The sequence below is a fragment of the Rutilus rutilus genome (genome assembly GCF_951802725.1).
Source record: "Rutilus rutilus genome assembly, chromosome: 2".
Lineage (NCBI taxonomy): Eukaryota > Metazoa > Chordata > Actinopteri > Cypriniformes > Leuciscidae > Rutilus > Rutilus rutilus.
In genome coordinates, this window is record NC_140210.1 from 58,898,127 (window position 1) to 58,913,694 (window position 15,568).

At 36.4% G+C, this 15,568-nt stretch overlaps 2 protein-coding genes across 3 annotated transcripts in view; both read right to left on the reverse strand.

Annotated features, from left to right (window-relative positions):
- Positions 1 to 7,743, reverse strand: part of LOC311286428 (microfibril-associated glycoprotein 4-like) — a 40,002-nt gene extending 32,259 nt beyond the window's left edge. The window contains exons 1-6 of one of the 2 annotated variants that reach the window (XM_084402647.1): positions 7,651 to 7,740; positions 7,458 to 7,522; positions 7,147 to 7,356; positions 6,970 to 7,066; positions 6,666 to 6,833; positions 2,919 to 3,385 (exon numbers count right to left, since the gene is read on the reverse strand). In XM_084402647.1, the coding sequence (XP_084258773.1) occupies positions 3,129 to 3,385; positions 6,666 to 6,833; positions 6,970 to 7,066; positions 7,147 to 7,356; positions 7,458 to 7,463 (738 nt within the window). In that variant the 5' untranslated portion in view covers positions 7,464 to 7,522; positions 7,651 to 7,740 and the 3' untranslated portion in view covers positions 2,919 to 3,128. Of the gene's footprint in view, positions 1 to 2,918; positions 3,386 to 6,665; positions 6,834 to 6,969; positions 7,067 to 7,146; positions 7,357 to 7,457; positions 7,523 to 7,650 lie in introns of those variants that run through there. The other variant, XM_084402648.1, reaches the window with a different exon arrangement.
- Positions 1 to 15,568, reverse strand: part of LOC311286453 (apoptosis-associated speck-like protein containing a CARD) — a 467,220-nt gene that overhangs the window by 105,587 nt on the left and 346,065 nt on the right. The gene's annotated exons all lie outside the window — the stretch shown is intronic.

Here is a 15,568-nt window from a genome sequence, read left to right on the forward strand (position 1 = left end):
ATGCTCCCGTCGTATGTCACGACTCGCCCGTCATCTCCTCCTTTGGAGTCAGAAGCATCTGAGGTCGCTTCAAGCCATTCACATCCCTGGTGTGCTCAACCGTGCAGCCAATGAGCTCTCACGGCAGCCGCCCCTTCCGGGAGAATGGCGACTCCATCCCCAGGCGGTCCAGCTTATATGGGAAATCTTCGGAGCTGCTCATATAGATCTGTTTGCCTCTCCATTGCCAGTTGTTCTATTCCCTGACCGAAGGAACCCTCGGCATGGACGCACTGGCACACAGCTGGCCCCAGGGCCTTCGCAAATATGCATTTCCCCCAGTGAGCCTTCTCGCACAGACCCTGTGCAAGGTCAGGGAGGATGATGAGCAGGTCCTGCTTGTTGCGCCGTATTGGCCCAACTGGACTTGGTTTGCAGAACTCATGCTCCTCGCGACAGCCCCTCCTTGGCCGATTCCTCTGAGGAAAGACATTCTCTCTCAGATATGGGGCACCCTATGGCACCAGCGTCCAGACCTCTGGAAACTCCATGTCTGGTCCTGGACGGGACGCGGAGGTTCTAGGTGGCCTACCACAGGCAGTGGTGGACACCATCACTTCCGCTAGAGCCCCCTCTACGAGGCGCCTCTATGCGTTGAAGTGGAACCTGTTCGTCGGTTGGTGTTCTTCCCGCTGGGAAGACCCCCGAACTTGCCCGATCAGTGTCGTCCTTTCCTTCCTGCTAGATGGGTTGGAGCGAAGGCTGTTCCCGCAATAGCCGCTCATCACAATGCAGTAGAAGGTAAGTCTTTGGGAAAGCACGACCTGGTCATCAGGTTCCTCAGGGGTGCTAGAAGGTTGAATCCTCCTCATAATCAGCACCCCATACCCTCTTGGGATCTAACTTTAGTGCTCAGAGCACTCCAGAATCCCCCATTTGAGCCCTTGCATGCAGTCGAATTAAATATCCTGTCAATGAAGACAGCTCTCCTGCTGTCTTTGGCTTCCATCAAGAGGGTAGGGGACCTGCAGGCATTTTCGGTCGACGAATCGTGCATAGAGTTCGCGCCAGACTTCTCTCACGTTGTTCTAACAGACCCAGCCCTGGCTTTCCTCTGTCCTGCTCGCGCTCTGCGCTGCTACATTGACAGAACTTAGAGCTTTAGGACCTCAGACCAGCTCTTTGTCTGTTACGGAGGCCAGCAGAAGGGGAAGGCGGTCTCCAAGCAGAGGTTAGCCCACTGGCTAGTGGATGCTATCGTCCGGGCGTATGAGTCCCAGGACGTGCCTTGTCCACCTAGGTTGCCCCCCCCCGGCGCCAGGTGCGGCGGATCGCCGGTCGCCAGGCCTGTTACCTCTCACTGTGAGCTGAGTTCAGGCTGGGGTTCTTATGTAGTGGTCCCTACGGCGACCCCATATGTGTTTTCTCCACGATGCGGTTACCCCCTGGGTTAGCCAGTGTCTTCCCCTCGACAGAGTCCGCTCTGTCGTCTCTGCTGAGTATGCTCCGACCCTCCGGGCTGGGACTACCTCAGAGACTGCCATGTGTTCACTACCCTCCAGGCTAGTGCACATGTGTTTTCCTAGTGCCTCCCTTCGGGCAGGTTTGGGCTCCGCAGCGTTCCCTCTTATGATCATGGGCACGCTTTCCCAGTGTTATCCAATAGCCACTGAGCGAGTCTTGCGGAACAGCAGTGTGATCTTTTCCAGCTAAACTTCGGCACATAAAAGATAAGTTTCAAAAAACTGCTGGCTGAGGCTTAGGCAGGGCGCTGGAAGGGACCAGCACCATGGCGTTTTGTTAGGGATCCCAATTCGTTGGTAACTCCTACCAACATGAAGTAGGAGTGACCGAACGAAAGGGAACGAGGTCAAATCTTACATGCCAATGTTCATTGGCTCATTTTAGTTTCACTCGAAGGCAATTGGTCTCCCTAGCATGATCCCAATTCGTTGGTAACTCCTACCGACTTGACATCTCCGTTTCCTCACTCAGGGAACGAGGGTTAACATACGTAACCGAGACGTTTTCTTATGTCTCATTCGAACTACAGAAACGCGACCCGGTTTGGCAAACTTGCATAGAGGGTTTATAGCAGGTAGAGAGCTGCAAAGCGAATCCAGAAGTGCCTTTCACCCTGTTACGACTTGATGAACCACTGATATGATTTTGGAAACATTATTTTAAGATAAAATATGTTCCTTAGTGTTGCTTTAATTCAGGGTCTGTACAGAACCTTGGTGTCCTTCTTGACAGTCGGCTAACTCTAGATAAACATATATCCTCTGTTGTTGCCTCTAGCTTCATCAAGCTCCGTCTCCTTTCTAAAATGAAACATTTTCTGGATGTGCCTTGAGATAGCAATACACGCTTTAATTACAAGTCGATTGAACTATTGCAATTCTTTGTACTTTTGTTTTTAAAATGTGCTTTATAAATAAAAGAACTAGAACTAGAACTAGATTTATTAAATAGCTTTTTGCCTTTATTTTGAAAGGATAGAGGAGAAGCAGCAGGAAAGTGCAGCATAAACGCAACTCTGACATGATGACAATTTAATCTGAGTTCAATGATCATGAAACATCTATAAATCATTGAGTCACTCGCATCTTCAACTGACCTTTTATCAGTAAGAGCATCTGTCATTTCAGTCACTCTTGCACTGCACAATGTTGAAATACTAACTGGTGATAAGTTACATGGTTAGCAGAATACTCTAAAAATAATTTAGTTCTTTTGTAAATATCACAATAATAAATATCTGTGCGACACACCAAAATAAATACCTAAAAATTCAACAATTCGATTAGTCTAAAATGTACATCTATTGCATTTTTTCATGAAGATTTTCAATGGAGAAATTATACCCATCAGTTTTAATAATTAAAATTATTACTTATTTCACATGGCCATAACAAACTACACTGACACATAATGAGTTCGTTGCAGGAGTTTTTTTTAAGTTTATTGTTGGTTCATTTCAACCGTAAATTTAAATTGAACAAAAAAGAAAATAACTGATGAGATCACACAAAATATCAGCCATACTCTTTTATGATTTACTAAGTTACACAGTTAACAGAGGAAAGGAAACCCTTGAACCTTAATTTCTTTCTTTCTGAGAAATACTGAAATGTTTTTTCGAAGGTCTAAGACACACGTTTGATCTTCATGCTGATGGATTTCATACCGTCATTGTAATTCTTATTCCAGGTGTACCAATAATTTCCAATGGTGTTATCTTTGGCAACTTCCCCCCATATATACAGACCGTTGGGGTTTGCATAGTAACAGGCATTGTACCAAAATCCCCCGAGACACAGTTTGGCACAGTTCTTCTCATGGGTGTCTTGGTCTTTGTCAAAGGTGGTGAACTTCTGTCCATTATTGTAGGTCAGAGAGTCGCCTGCAGAAAAGAAGAGCATTAAAGATATTATCATCATATGTATGTAACCCGTGGGAAAATTGGGTAATATAATAAACCAGACAAAGTCAGTGGTTTGTTAAATTTGTTTATTTTCATATTGTATATTTTTCCAGTTCTGTAAAAAGAAATGTACATTGTTATTGTTACTTGACATGTAAGATGTTTATTTTATAAAGTGAAAGTTACATAGCCTTACTGGTTGTGTTGTGCGAGTGCCGAAGAAGAGAGAGGAATGACGTCAGACGAGGAAATAACAGTGTCGAGAGAGCACGAGGAATAGAGACCGTAGCCTAATATGTGAATAACATATTTCTCTGGTAACATCTGATAGATTAGGATGACTAATCCTGACGAACTATCGGGTGATATCTCAATGCTGAACAGTGCTTTGACGAAGAGCTCAATTCAGTTTGTTTACGGACAGTTTGAAGTTTGACGCGAGCTGCTGACTGCGAGTGCGTGCGCGACGTGGGACGAAAGACTGCCTGTTTGTTGACTAAACGGACCGGAGCTATAGTCTGGGACATTCGATTGGATCGAGAGAGCTGCATCGGGACCGAGACAACGCACGCGATCGACGGGGACGGTGCTATTGTGCAACACACATGTGGTGAGCGCAGGGCAGGACTTAGGGTGGTGGGGGCCCCTGGGCTTGAGTCACTTTCGGGCCCTACCTTCTATACATTACTTTAAATAGAACAAAATGATACATAAGCTATGTATTAGAGCTACACAATTCTGGATAAACTGAGAATAAAAATAGAGATCACGATTCTGAACAAACAACTAAACAAAATAACAATTTATGTTAATTGCTGAAGTCTATTAAAAATGTTTAATTAATCTGAATTATAAAAAAAAAAAAAAACTTGGGTTTGAATGAATGATTCAATTCCTCAATCAAATACACTTGTTTCATAGATGAATCAGCATTTTTGAACGAATCTCCTGAATGAACGATTCAATGACAAATGTTTTTTAAAAGTCATTTGTCGCCATCTGGTGGCGTAACAATATAATCGATCCAATCGTTATTTGAAGTGCAAAGCTACTTTCAAAAGGTGACTGGTACTAGACAGTGTTACATGTTAAAAAAACGTAATAATTTATTTATATGACCACTGATTGAAGCTTGATTTTTTTTTTTTTTTAATAAATAAATAATGATTACAAAAGTTCAAAGTGATCATAAGTTTATTGCAATGCACAAATGTCTTGGTCAGAATGAGAATAAAACACTTATTTACCTGGAAAACATTATGTTTTGATTGTGGCATTTCTTTGAGATTTAGAATCCAGTATTCCTATAGGCTAATTATTGTTTCTTTTATGAATTTAATAAATAACTCTGTCTCGTATTCTGTCCAAACGATCCATGTAGGCTACTTAATCAGTGTTTTGTGTCCATTCGTTTTTCCTTTTTTAACCCGTAATTGAAAAACGAAAAATTAACGGTTGTTGTTTTTTTAAAACGCAAAGTTGAACACCAACATTTTAATTTGAACTGGCTACACCAACTGCTGCGCAAAAAAAGTAAATATCGACGAATTTTCTGATTTTTGTTTATGACTTTTTGCCCCTTTATTAAACATTTAAAATATTCAAAGATTAATATGGAAAACATGTCGATTTTACTGGTTTTCAAAGGCCAAATTAGAACCTGGAAGTGATGTTTTTTCCCGCAGTGCTGAATGAGAAGAGCCATTAATATTATTAATAAACTATTGCTTTGGCTAAATCACATCTCCATCTCCGCTGTTAAGCAGATGCGCTTTTAGAGAGAAATGCACATTTCATACGGAGTAATCAGAAGGTATTAGCTCTCGATTCGAATTTGTTCGTTTTAAAGTGGACATTTCAAGCTTTAGCCTACACAGGCTATATTTTGTTTCAGTTCTCGCGCTCCAGTTTACGGAGATCATGAAAGTGCGTCTGATTGTTTTCTTTTATTTTACAAAAGCACAACGTTTTCTTGTTATTGTGAGTTTACACAAATAAAAGTATTTGAGAATAATGTATTATTATTTTCTGTATGACCAGAAATGATAGAGTATTTTAAGTTGTTTCCACTGTTGATAGGAAAATGCAAGTGTTCGCGCTCGCGCCTCCGTGCCATGCAGTGCGCGCTCCACATTCAGCTTTGTTCCTTTTTTGCATAAAAGCGTCTTCTAAATATAGCCTATTAAATGTTATAATTAAATAATATAAAATTATTATTATTTGCGTAGCTATACATGGACCTCAAACACACCGTGTCTTCTAACTCAGGTGACTGTAAATGCGCAAAAACTGTTTCCATTGCAGTTTTGCGAAATATTCCTTTTTCGAATTGCCTGAAAAACCACCTCATGCGAGCGTAAAACATTTTTTTTTTTTTGCGAAATTGACGTGTTTCCATTGTGCTTATTTTCAATTCGCAGTTTCAATTTGCGCAATTTGAAGGGTAATGGAAACGCGGCTACTGTCTAATGCAGACAGTAAACGAGGCACTACGTAACTGCCAATAACCAATCAGCAAACCTCAAGATGACTGACATTTAATTTAGCTAATTAAATTTATTTTTCATTGCAGGGCAGGGCCAGGTAACAATGCTAGACCAATCAACAAACTTTAAAATGAAAAATTAAATGACTGACATATTATTTAAAAAATCAAACGTAAACGGGCGGGGCCCCCTATTGGGCGGGGCCCATGGGCTTGAGCCCAGTCAAGCCCAATGGTAAGTCCGGCCTTGGGTGAGCGCATTCATTTTATTTTATTTTGCTCTACGGAGTGAAGCAGCCACAAGTTTTAGGCTACAACGAACCCGAGCGTCGATTCAGGCCTGCTACGAGAACTGTGGTATTTTTTTTATTATTGGATTATTAGATTTTTGCCGGCTATTAGGTTTAGGAATTAGCCTACACTGTCAATCATCTTTTGGTTGTTTACTAATTCATATTCTTGTGTGATTATTTTATTTTATATTCAGTAAAGAGCTTTATTTGTTTCAATTGTTGTTGCTATTGTTATTTCATTTTCATTTTATAACTCTGTGTTTATTTGAGAACCACAGCAACCTGATTAATCATTTGCCCTTATTAAAATAAATATAGAATTTGATTGAATATTAGATCTAAAAGAACTCAGGTTAGCCTTCCCCCATAAACAACTGTTGGGGGCGCTACATGTAGATGAAGAATATTTCAGTGAAATTACAAAACATTTGATAGCACATGAACAAGTGCACTCGAGTGTGAAAGTATGAAAGTGTCCTACCTGCTCCTCCATCCTTGAACCCTGAAAGTTGCAGTTTATACCCGTCAGATTCAGGACCCACAGAGAAGGACGAGTACAGAGCAAAACCCTTCCTTCCAGTGAAGTCCTCCAGATCCACTCTCAGCATGTACTTTCTGTTACGTGTCAGCTGGTACATGTTCTCCAGCCCTGTTCACACACACACCCACACACACACACACACACGAATAACATGTTCAACCAAACACTGGACATGAATATCAACACTTCTATCAAAACCATTTCTTGACACCAAATACCAATGTTTAAAGCTGTGAGATCTTACCCAGCCAGTATTCGCCCTCGGTTGCCCCAAATCCTCTCTTGTACTCGTTCCACGGGCGATAGAAATTCACACTGCCGTCCATTCTCCTCTGAATCACCTGTGATGGGTTTATATAGAATATATGATTCATAATGTATGTCCTGATGTGTGTTTGATGATCTAAAGTCACATTCGTACCGTCCATCCTCCGTTGTCTTCATCTTTCCCATCTGAGACCATGTGACAGTAAACCCAGACGGGAACGTCTCCTGCTGGATAGATGGAGTAAATCCCACTGACTGTTTCTCCTGCTTTATAAAGGTCAGAACAGTCGACCGGCTTGGAAACATCAGCAACACAAACAGATGCCGTGAAAACAGAGAGCAGAGCCGCGACACACACCGTCATCTGGAGAGACACGACTGATCAAGATCCTCATTTATAATGATCAATTCACACTGAAATAATAATAAAAGTAATACAGTCGCTGTGAATGCGGATGAACTTACCGCCATCGTCTCAATCTTTTCTCAGCTGATCACTGCAGATTATTATCAATGTTTTATTTATAAATCTGGAAGAAATCAAAGCAAAAAAATCATCAGATTATTGTTGTTTGTGGTCATTTTTCTGAATTACACTGTTGTAGAAATGTCTTAATATTCTGTGAGGTAAAAGATGAAGAATGAAACATTAACTCACCGTTTGTGTTGTGCCTTGTGTTGTTCAGTCACTCTTTATATCTGTTAGATTCTTACACCCCTCCTTTGTGTTACAGAAGAAATTTATATTGCAAAAGCTTTGATTCTTGGCACATAGCGTTTTTGCTTTTATCTAGCTATAAATCGTTGAGTCACTCGCATCTTCAACTGACCTTTTATCAGTAATAGCATCTGTCATTTCAGTCACTCTTGCACTGCACAATGTTGAAATACTAAATGGTGATAAGTTACATGGTAAGCAGGCTTGAAACGCAAAGTCATACAGTTTCCAAAAACTGTGCAAAAAATGTCCATCCTTAACTGTTTCATAGTGGTCACTATAGTGGACAGCTATTCAAAAAGCATTTTCTTGTGTATGCATGGGTTTTCATGGCACATCAACCTCTACAGTGGACGCCGGTGCATCATCCTATACACTGCCACCAAGTGGCAAGCCGTTGTGTGTCGATTTTTCCCCCCTCCAAACCAAGATGGCCGACAGCCAGTCAGAAATCCCAAGTTGCTCAGGAATATCCACCCATTTCTTCTAGCCTAGGAGACTCTTGCAAGTAAAAAATTTTTTTTGTGTTATCAAGCAATATCTAATGAGTCATATCACAGTTACATTTCCCAAGTATTTTTAGATTGGGAGAAAATTCTGATTAATCATCTGTCCACTATAGTGGACCTCATGCATCACTAGCTGTGTTTCAGCTGCAATTCATACTATTACTGTAACTGATGTTCTTGAAAATACTTAGTCTGCAGTAACTTTTTTTGACTGTAAATAAATGTATTTGTGTTATTAGAATATAATTTGCATTAACATCAAAAAAGTAATGTGATTACATAATGTATGTGTTACGGTACGTAGACACAGGAGAGGAAGATGGATGGTGAACAGTGATTTATTGAAATACAAGGGTGCAGGGATGCGGTGAGCAGGGTAGGGGAGTCCAAAGAAGACACCGAGTAAAGGAAGATGCTGGAGACTAGTGATGTGTCGTTCGCGAACGAGATTCTTTGTAGTGAACGAGAAGAGCCGACTTCCATCGGGGAGAGCCGAATCTTTATTTGGGGCAGGACTTTATTTGGATGGGCACACCATGCGGCCAATCACATGGGAGGACAGACTAGGACAGACTTTATCAATGCAGAAACGTTCTCCATGAACACCTGTGATTACTGATAAAGCACCAACTTAATCAAAGTCAAGGGTCAAGAGCCCAACTAAAGCAAACACTGATCTCCATAATGGTGACATCAAACAAAACATTTCCAATAAGACATCAACATCTAAACCTCTGTTAATTCTCAATAAGATCTTCTATAGACTTGTGACAGAAATAAAGTCAGTCTGGTTAGTAATAAGTGAAGCTGGTAATGCTGTTTGTGGAGTTGTTTAATCAGATCTTCAGAGTGTTAATGTCTTCAGTTCATCTAAGGCTGTGTCTGAATAAAGTTGTAGTTTGTGTAATTACTCTTTCGAAAGATGATTGAAAGAATGTTTCAGGAACATCACACTAACCTTTAAATAACATTCTAGTAACATTAAGGAAACTGGACATTTTTATGTTCTTGGAATGTTAGAAATCAACATTCCTATAATGTTGAATTTTAAATCAAAACTAGAAAAAAAAGTTTGTTGCGACAAACTTTAAGTTGGCTTGAGAAAGCCGGACCAGAGAGTTTGAAGAAGTTTAAAGTAGTTTGAAGTTTAAAGTAGTTTAAAGTTTGACAGATAGATTAGTTAGAAAGAAAGAAAGATAGATAAGTTAGTTAGAGAGATAGATAGATAGATTTGTTAGAAAGAAAGATTGTTAAGTTAGTTAGAAAGATAGATTGATTAGTAAAAAATAAAGAAAGATAGATAAGTTAGTTAGAAAGATAGATCAGTTAAAAAGAAAGAAAGATTGATAAGATAGTTAGAACGATAGATTAGTTGGTTCAAAAGATAGATAGATTAGTAAGAAAGAAAGAAAGAAAGAAAGATAAGTTAGTTAGAAAGACAGATAGATTAGTAAGAAATAAAGAATGATAGCTAAGTTAGAAAGATAGATAGATTATTTAAAAAGAAAGAAAGACAGATCGATAAGTTCGAAAGATAGATATATTAGTTTAAAAAAGAAAAATAGATTAGTTAGAAAGAATTGATAGATTAGTTAGTTGGAAAGAAAGAAAGAAAGAAAGAAAGAAAGAAAGAAAGAAAGAAAGAAAGAAAAGTTAGTTAGAAAGATTGATAGATTAGTAAGAAATAAAGAAAGATAGATAAGTTAGTTAGAAAGATAGATAGATTAGCTAAAAAGAAAGAAAGAAATATAGATAAGTTAGTTAGAAAGATAGATTAGTAAGAAAGAAAGATAGATAAGTTGTTAGAAAGATAGATAGATTAGTTAAAAAGAAAGAAAGAAAGATAAATAGATTAGTAAGAAAGATAGATAGATTAGTTAGAAAGATAGATAGATTAGTTAGAAAGAAAAAAAAAGTTAGTTAGAAAGATTGATAGATTAGTTAGTTGGAAAGAAAGAAAGAAAGAAAGAAAGAAAGAAAGAAAGAAAGAAAGAAAGAAAGAAAGAAAGAAAGAAAAGTTAGTTAGAAAGATTGATAGATTAGTAAGAAATAAAGAAAGATAGATAAGTTAGTTAGAAAGATAGATAGATTAGCTAAAAAGAAAGAAAGAAAGAAAGATAGATAAGTTAGTTAGAAAGATAGTTTAGTAAGAAAAAAGATAGATAAGTAGTTAGAAAGATAGATAGATTAGTTAGAAAGAAAGAAAGAAAGATAAGTTAGTTAGAAAGATTGATAGATTAGTTAAAAAGAAAGATAGATTAGTTAGTTAGAAAGATAGATTAGTAAGAAAGAAAGAAAGATAAGTTAGTTAGAAAGATAGATAGATAGATTAGAAAGAAAGAAAGAAAGAAAGATAGATAAGTTAGTTAGAAAGATAGATAGATTAGAAAGAAAGAAAGAAAGAAAGAAAGAAAGAAAGAAAGAAAGAAAGAAAGATAAGTTAGTTAGAAAGATAGATAGATTAGCTAAAAAGAAAGAAAGAAAGAAAGATAGATAAGTTAGTTAGAAAGATAGATTAGTAAGAAAAAAGATAGATAAGTAGTTAGAAAGATAGATAGATTAGTTAGAAAGAAAGAAAGAAAGATAAGTTAGTTAGAAAGATTGATAGATTAGTTAAAAAGAAAGATAGATTAGTTAGTTAGAAAGATAGATTAGTAAGAAAGAAAGAAAGATAAGTTAGTTAGAAAGATAGATAGATAGATTAGAAAGAAAGAAAGAAAGAAAGATAGATAGATAAGTTAGTTAGAAAGATAGATAGATTAGAAAGAAAGAAAGAAAGAAAGAAAGTTAGTTAGAAAGATTGATAGATTAGTTAGTTGGAAAGATAGGTAGTAAGAAAGAAAGAAAGAAAGAAAGAAAGAAAGAAAGAAAGAAAGAAAGAAAGAAAGAAAGAAAGAAAGAAAGAAAAGTTAGTTAGTTAGAAAGATTGATAGATTAGTAAGAAAGAAAGATAGATAAGTTAGTTAGAAAGATAGATTAGTTAGTTCGAAAGATAGATAGATTAGTAAGAAAGAAAGAAAGAAAGATAAGTTAGTTAGAAAGACAGATAGATTAGTAAGAAATAAAGATAGCTAAGTTCGAAAGATAGATAGATTAGTTAAAAAGAAAGAAAGAAAGATTGATAAGTTCGAAAGATAGATAGATTAGTTTAAAAAAGAAAGATAGATAAGTTAGTTGGAAAGACAGAATGATTAGTAAGAAATAAAGAAAGATAAGTTAGTTAGAAAGACAGATAGATTAGTAAGAAATAAAGAAAGATAGATAAGTTAGTTAGAAAGATAGATCAGTTAAAAAGAAAGAAAGATAGATAAGTTAGTTAGAAAGATAGATAAGTTAGTTAGAGAGATAGATAGATAGATAGATTCGTTAGAAAGAAAGATAGATAAGTTAGTTAGAGAGAGAGATAGATAGATTCGTTAGAAAGAAAGAAAGATTGTTAAGTTAGTTAGAAAGATAGATAGATTAGTAAAAAATAAAGATAGACAGATTAGTAAAAAATAAAGAAAGATAGATAAGTTAGTTAGAGAGATAGATAGATTTGTTAGAAAGAAAGAAAGATTGTTAAGTTAGTTAGAAAGATAGATAGATTAGTAAAAAATAAAGAAAGATAGATAAGTTAGTTAGAAAGATAGATCAGTTGAAAAGAAAGAAAGATAAGTTAGTTTGAAAGACAGATAGATTAGTAAGAAATAAAGAAAGATAGCTAAGTTAGAAAGATAGATAGATTAGTTAAAAATAAAGAAAAATTGATAAGTTCGAAAGATAGATTAGTTAAAAAAAGAAAGATAGATAAGTTAGTTGGAAAGATAGATAGATAAGTTAGTTGGAAAGAAAGAAAGAAAGAAAGAAAGAAAGAAAGAAAGAAAGAAAGAAAGAAAGAAAGAAAGAAAAGTTAGTTAGAAAGATTGATAGATTAGTAAGAAAGAAAGAAAGATAAGTTAGTTAGAAAGATAGATAGATAGATTAGAAAGAAAGAAAGAAAGATAGATAAGTTAGTTAGAAAGATAGATAGATTAGAAAGAAAGAAAGAAAGAAAGAAAGAAAGAAAGAAAGAAGGAAAGATAACTTAGTTAGAAAGATTGATAGATTAGTTAAAAAGAAAGAAATATAGATTAGTTAGTTAGAAAGAAAGATAGATTAGTTAATTAGTTAGAAATATAGATAGATTAGTTAGTTAGAAAGAAAGAAAGATAGATAAGTTAGTTAGAAAGAGATTAGTAAGAAATAAAGAAAGATAGATAAGTTAGTAAGATAGATAGATAGATTAGTAAGAAAGAAAGATAGATAAGTTAGAAAGATATATAGATTAGTTAAAAAGAAAGAAAGAAAGAAAGAAAGAAAGAAAGATAGATTAGTAAGAAAGAAAGATAGATAAGTTAGTTAGAAAAATAGATCGATTAGTTAGAAAGAAAGAAAGAAAGAAAGAAAGAAAGAAAGAAAGAAAGAAAGAAAGAAAGAAAGAAAACTTAGTTAGAAAGATAGATAGATTAGTTAAAAAGAAAGAAAGATTGATAAGTTAGTTGGAAAGATAGATAAGTTAGTTGGAAAGAAAGAAAGAAAGAAAGAAAGAAAGAAAGAAAGAAAGAAAGAAAGAAAGAAAGAAAGAAAGAAAGAAAGAAAGAAAGAAAGAAAGAAAGAAAAGTTAGTTAGAAAGATTGATAGATTAGTAAGAAATAAAGAAAGATAAGTTAGTTAGAAAGATAGATAGATTAGCTAAAAAGAAAGAAAGAAAGATAAGTTAGTTAGAAAGATAGATAGATTAGCTAAAAAGAAAGAAAGAAAGATAGATAAGTTAGTTAGAAAGATAGATTAGTAAGAAAGAAAGATAGATAAGTAGTTAGAAAGATAGATAGATTAGTTAGAAAGAAAGAAAGAAAGAAAGAAAGATAAGTTAGTTAGAAAGATTGATAGATTAGTAAGAAATAAAGAAAGATAGATAAATTAGTTAGAAAGATTGATAGATTAGTAAGAAAGAAAGAAAGATAGATAAGTTAGTTAGAAAGATAGATAGATTAGTTAGAAAGAGAAAGATAGATAAGTTAGTTAGAAAGATAGATAGATCATTTAGTTAGAAAGATAGATAGATTAGTTAGAAAGAAAGAAAGATATATATGTTAGTTAGAAGGAAAGATGCATGTGACTTCAAGTCCACATCATCCCTCGAGTACTGGTCATGTAGAACGTGCAGTCCAGTCAGCAAAAGCCATCCTACGGCAAAAGGACCCGGTACTAGCGTTGCTGAGCTACCGAACAACCCCAAATGCGTCAACTGGAGTGAGTCCGGCAGAACTCAGGAACACATTACCAAAACTGGACCACAACCTCATTCCGAAGTGGCCGGATCAGAGACTGATACGGAGACGAGATGATGCTGCTAAGCAACAACATGCATTCTATTTTAATAGAAGGCATGGAGTGAGAAACTTGCCTCCGCTAAGGCCAGGAGATCCAGTCCTTGTCAAGCTGGATGGGGAAAAACAGTGGAAGACTCCAGCGACAGTCATGGGACAGAGTTCAACAGAGCGCTCTTACATGATCAGTAGCCCAGAAGGGGGAATGAAAAGGCGTAATCGGTGCCACTTACAGCTTCAACGTCCCCAGGAGAGCAGTGATGATGCCGAAACAACAGGGCACTCAGAAACAAAGTGTGATGATGACACAATTCAAACAAATGACTCCGTGCTCACACAGACTATAGTGAAGGATGTAGAGTAACAAGGTATGGTAGAGTAAACCAGTTCAGAAGCTGAATTTGTAATACTGTATGTCTTACAAGTAGTGTAAGAACTGAGGTTAACAAACTGTTCTAATGTCAATGTTAGTGGTTGAAGTTAAGTATAGGAAAAGTGAAGAGAAGTAAAATGTTCATAAATGTGAGAAGCATTAATACTGTGTTATGTAAGTCATGCATACAGTTAAATTCTCTAATTTAGGGAATAGTTGGTTGTTTAGGAGAGCATAAGTTGAATCTTTAAAACACAGCCTTGTGCTAATTAATGTAGAGGTAATATACTATGTTCATTGTAATTTGGGATAACAGTCCTTCTGTTAAAAAGAAAAAAAAAGTTCTTAAAAGGGGGAGATGTCCAGAGGTGTCAAGTAACGAAGTACAAATACTTTGTTACATTACTTAAGTAGAAATTTTGGGTATCTATACTTTACTGGAGTAATTATTTTTCAGACGACTTTTTACTTCTACTCCTTACAATTTTACGCAATTATCTGTACTTTCTACTCCTTACATTTTAAAAATAGCCTCGTTACTCCTAGTTCATTTCGGCTTGTTTTCATTCCGGCTTGTCTTTGTTAAAAAAAATTTGGCCAATTACACAAACGATTTAGATCTGAGTCCCGCCTCCTGAACACACATCGCTAAACTGATTGGCTTTGTGTTTTCTTTCTAACTTGTGAGAGGCTGTAGTCACATTTGGTTGTGCGAAGTGCGAAGCGCCAAAACTCCTCCGAGTCCTAAGGAAACCTAGATGCGGTAAGCGAGGGAGAAATCAACAGTTCTGTGCTCAAGAATACGGGGCAAATCGCGTCAAATATTGATTTGGGGACAGAGACTTTGTGAGAGAGAGAGAGAGAGAGAGAGAGAGAGAGAGTGTGTGTGTGTGTGTGTGTGTGTGTGTGTGTGTGAGCGAGAGAGAGAGAGTGTGTGTGTGTGTGTGTGTGCGCAACTCTACATTACAGGGTCAAAATATCCCCACAAAGATGTCAATATCCGAAATCCTTGTCCTTTTTTCAGAAAAAAGCTTATAAATCAGACTTTTGTTTTTTGAAAATGTAAAAATGCAGACAGTTTTCTGTGATAGGTAAGGTTAGTCTATGGGGGGTAGAATACACAGTTTGTTTGTACAGTATAAAAATCATTATGTCTATGGAAAGTCCCCATAAAACATGAAAAAATAACATTGCTTGGTCTGTTGAAGGCTGGTCTTGTTGAAATGAGAGGCCTGTTGATCAAATTATCCCAGTCTCATCAGCTGGACTGAAAGAAGTTTCAGTGCTCTTAGGACACTGAAAACATGGCTCAGAGCCATGGTCACAAGTGACACTTGACAGTATAGCTGTGTGTCGTGTCCAACAGGACAAACTGGACAGAATTGATGTGAAACATATGCCAACAGTTAATTTCTGTTAAATGATTAGTTCACTTAGTTAAAAATGAAAATTCGGTCATCATTTACTCACTCTCGAGTTGTTTCAAACTAGTTTCTTTCTTCTGCTGAACACAAAAGAAGATATTTTGAAGAATGTCGATAACCAGACAGTTGATGGTAGCCATTGACTTCCATAGTATATATATTTTTTCTACCATGGAAGTCAATGGAGTCCATCCACTGTCT